Genomic DNA, 3,858 nt, shown 5'->3' with positions numbered 1-3,858 from the left:
TGTGGCCATGGGCAAGGCATCTCACCCCAAGTTGCCTTTTCCTCTTTGTGTTACTATTTAAATGCACGCTTTGTTTTTGAGTGCAAATGGATGAATGTGGCTCTAGTGTGAAATGCTTTGAATGGTCAGTATGATTTGGCAACAGCTAAATTAGTCCAGTTAATTTTTTGTTGCACTTTCTCTCAAGAATTATATATATTTTTTGGCCTCTTATGATAAAAATAACAACATTACCACCTACCTGTTGCTACAATTTCCCTGCTTTTGCTGCCAATCCCTGCAAATAACATACACATGGATGGCAGGACTCAAGCTTTCCCAGTGGAACCTTGTCCAAAATAAGAGAGCTTTACAAGGGCCAGAGTGTGATATCTAGACCACTGGGTCAGAGCAGCTGTACCACTTTAAAATTGGTCCAAGGAAGAAGCAGTGGTGAACTACCAAATTAGCAGACCCACCACTATTACTCAAACTGCAGAGAAAGTTAGTTCTTCTTCTGATAAGAAGTGTCAAAATGCAGCCAAATCTGGTACAGACTGTATCAGATATGGCTGCATTTAGCCAAAGAGCTGCCAGATTTCCCATTCTGATGCTGTCCAGTTCTGGAACCACCAACAATTAAAGCTTGAGCATCAGAACTAAACCACAGTGAACTGAAAGAAGGTAGCCTGGTCAGATGAATCTTGTTTTCCATCACTTAAACAGGCAGATTTGACTGGGAACATTTCTTACCTGGAGAACATGCAACACTGGAATACACTATGCAAAGAAAACAAGGCAGAGGCAGTGTCATGCTTTGGGAATTGTGGTCAATTGGTTGTCATTTGCCATATCAAGCTCAGAGTTACCTAACTTGTTGGTTTTCAGTTTGTGAAGCAAAACAAATAAAAGTCTTTGAAACCTTCATAGGAAGCAGCCAAAAGTGGTAAAAAGCAAATGAACAAAATCAAAACAACAGGAAACATTTAAGTGTCTTTTATTTACAGAGAATCTCATTAAACTTCAACCAATCACATAGAAAAGAAATATCTGCAGGTGTGAGGAGCGATCTTAAAAAAAAAAAGAAACATAGTCTACTCATATTAAATGCAGATGTGCGTGCCAATGCTACGTTATGTTGTCCAGGGGAAAGCAGTGGTCTCGGGAGAATACATGCTCATCACGTCTTTAATCCAGCGGGTGTATTCACACATCTTGGTGTAAACTGTGGGGTGAGCTGGATCCTCGCAGCCGTGATTGAACCACGTCAGACCCTGCAGTTCACCGGCACACACCATCACGTTGCTGCTACCAGTCTGAAAAAGGACACAGCATAACACTTTGCTAAAACTGAAGGTTATGTGATAGAAGACGGCTCTGGAGAGCGTGAGGTGGACGGCGTCAGAATCAGTCAGAATCAGTCAGAATCAGCCAGAATCAGCATCTCTGCTTCGTATCGATGCTCACCAGGCAGTTATCTGTGTTTGCTTGACCGGCGCAGACCATGACACCCCAGAACAGATATGAAGGGAAGGTATTCAAACAAGTCATATCATCCACCACAGGCACAGTAAGACACTTCAGGTGCTTGGAGGGGACATCTGATTTAAGGAGATGGAAGGAAAGTTGTTACTTATTTTAAACCGTTCGCTTCATTTCACACAGGTACCTTATCTTTGTTTTAAATAGTTTACAATCTGTGTTCCATTGCTTGTCAAATTGCTAGCCAATGCAGTTATTTAACAAAACAATCTTTCTGTCTACACAGGATTTAACAGATTATATGGAGCATGAAGATCTAATCCTTCAGCCAATCCTGTTTTCAGAGTCTACCTCTTTTAATTAGTTCTGATCACTGACTGGGTGCTCTGGCAGGTAATTAGAAACTGATTAAAAATGGAAATGATTAAAAAAACATTCTTTCCTCTTTGGAGACTCAAGTGACCAGAATAAAAATGAGCTTTCCATTAAAAACTTCTGTGTGTCCTCAGTTTGACTTTTAGCCAGGCTCTACCCATTCAACATTGGATATCAACAAATTGAACCAAAGCCTGAAAGAAAACCTCTGGAGAACGGATGTTCCCCCTACCTGAGAGATGATAATCCCTGAGCAGAAACTGAAGCAGGTTCTGAAAATATAAACTTATTGTTGGGCAACAAAGTAGGTACTCTGTTTTTCTGTTTTATCATGGCAGGTCTGGTGTAAGAAACTAAACACCAAATTTATGGTGTTTCCAAAACTTTGATTATCTTTCCTTTTATCTCTTCTACATAACTCTTCCCCTTAAAATACTCTTTTTATCAAGTACCAGCTGTGAAATTAATGCCTTTACATCCCAGAAAACCTATAAACTTGAATAAAAGTTAGGTCTTTAATCATCAAACACACATTTGGAAATTATTATTTTTATTCAGAAAACAATTTCTTTCCTTGTATCAACACAATAAAATTATCGACACTTTTTGTTGTCCATTCAGTTTCCTTTGTGTATCTTTTTAACTAATTGGATCATTAGGAAACAAACATTTGTGTGATGAGCTATAAAATTTATTCTTTATTACATTATTAGTTTACTGGTGGGTTTTTCTTATAATACATAATTGCAGTTTAATAATTTTTGAGTAATTTGATAAAAAATAAAAAATAAACTGCAATCTGAGAAATATGCAAAAACATTTTTCTGCTCAGACAAATCATATAAAAACAACACTGAAGCTTTTATGTCATTATAGTTTAACATATCTATAATCATTATAGATATGTAATATCTATAATGATTATTACATATCTATAATGATATCTATATCATTATAGATATGTTAAACTATAATGATTTGGTTTTTATTCACAAGTTGGAAATGTATTAGCAATTTCCAACCTTTTTATTGTTTTTATATTTGTTTGTTTGACGATTTTGTAACAAAACTTTGTAACGATGCAGGACTGAGCTTTGGTCTGCTAATAAAGTTAGTTTCTCAATGCTACACTTGATGCTGTGCTCCCTAAATGCTAAGAAAATCTGATTTTGATCTATAAATCCACTTACACTGGTTTGGATCTGTGGAGCCCCAGCCACTGATGGAGCAGATCTCCCCGGTCTTTGTGCAGCGGGTTGGCAGTGGGATTGGTTTGACATACTGGTTAAACCTGGCGGGCGCAGACAGACGCACTATGGTGAGGCTGTGGAAAGGCGAGCGGTAGGGGCTGTGTTGGATCACGTCAGAAACCAGGATGTGCTGCTCTGTGCCTTCCTGCACACTTGAGTCATGTTCCCCAAGAGAGGCAACGGTCTGATAGGATCTGCAAAGAACCAAGGAGAGGCGCATAATTTATCAAACTCTGACAGACAAAAGGACAATAAGAGAGAAACAGTATGTCTTAGTCAGACATGAGCAAGAGGTTGAATGATGGTCTACAATTAAACTGGAACCCAACTGAGATTTCCAAACAGTCAGTTTAAGCTTTTCTGGGTCTGAAACTATATCTCCCTATTTTATTTTTCACAACAAAAGCCATGCAATATTTATTTCTAAACAGTTTTTTGTTTTGTTGCTGTCATTTGCTAACACTTACATAGGTGCACACTCAAACGAAGTCACTATCCACCACTCGTCAATGAGCGCCCCGCTGCATGACACTCCTCCACCGTGCAGCCACACATGCCAGGGCCTTGAATGAGGCTGACACTCCCTCACATCTTCCAGGGGGTATGCTCCTACAAACCACCAATGACAGCAAGAGGAAGCTATAAATATTGGTTAAAATCTTAGCATTTTGCTAAAGTACCCTGTAAAAGTTTACCTGCGAGCACCAAGGTAGCAGCCAGGAGGAGAAGATGCATTGTGTTACTCTGGGTTTCTTCCAATGGAGAGACAAAG

The 3,858-nt window shown here is 39.0% G+C and overlaps 1 protein-coding gene across 1 annotated transcript; it reads right to left on the bottom strand.

Moving 5' to 3' along the window:
* Window positions 1–1,051: 1,051 nt before the first annotated feature.
* On the bottom strand, window positions 1,052–3,858 carry LOC103477844 (trypsinogen-like protein 3). Its single transcript, XM_008431163.2, has 5 exons — window positions 3,782–3,858; window positions 3,554–3,695; window positions 3,027–3,280; window positions 1,447–1,580; window positions 1,052–1,295 (listed from the first exon to the last, which is right to left on the bottom strand). The coding sequence occupies exons 1-5, from the start codon at window positions 3,819–3,821 to the stop codon at window positions 1,113–1,115; spliced, it is 753 nt and encodes a 250-aa protein (XP_008429385.1). The 5' UTR covers window positions 3,822–3,858; the 3' UTR covers window positions 1,052–1,112.

Source organism: Poecilia reticulata, linkage group LG16, assembly GCF_000633615.1.
Source record: "Poecilia reticulata strain Guanapo linkage group LG16, Guppy_female_1.0+MT, whole genome shotgun sequence".
NCBI lineage: Eukaryota > Metazoa > Chordata > Actinopteri > Cyprinodontiformes > Poeciliidae > Poecilia > Poecilia reticulata.
This window is presented reverse-complemented; position numbering and strand designations above follow the sequence as displayed.

Excerpts from the sequence above, each read along its gene's own strand:
- LOC103477844 (XM_008431163.2), bottom strand. The coding sequence starts at position 3,821 with ATGCATCTTCTCCTCCTGGCTGCTACCTTGGTGCTCGCAG. Across the intron at positions 3,696-3,781 it reads TGCTACCTTGGTGCTCGCAG|GAGCATACCCCCTGGAAGAT; the intron begins GTAAACTTTTAC and ends GGTGGTTTGTAG. Across the intron at positions 3,281-3,553 it reads TCGTTTGAGTGTGCACCTAT|ATCCTATCAGACCGTTGCCT; the intron begins GTAAGTGTTAGC and ends GGTTCTTTGCAG.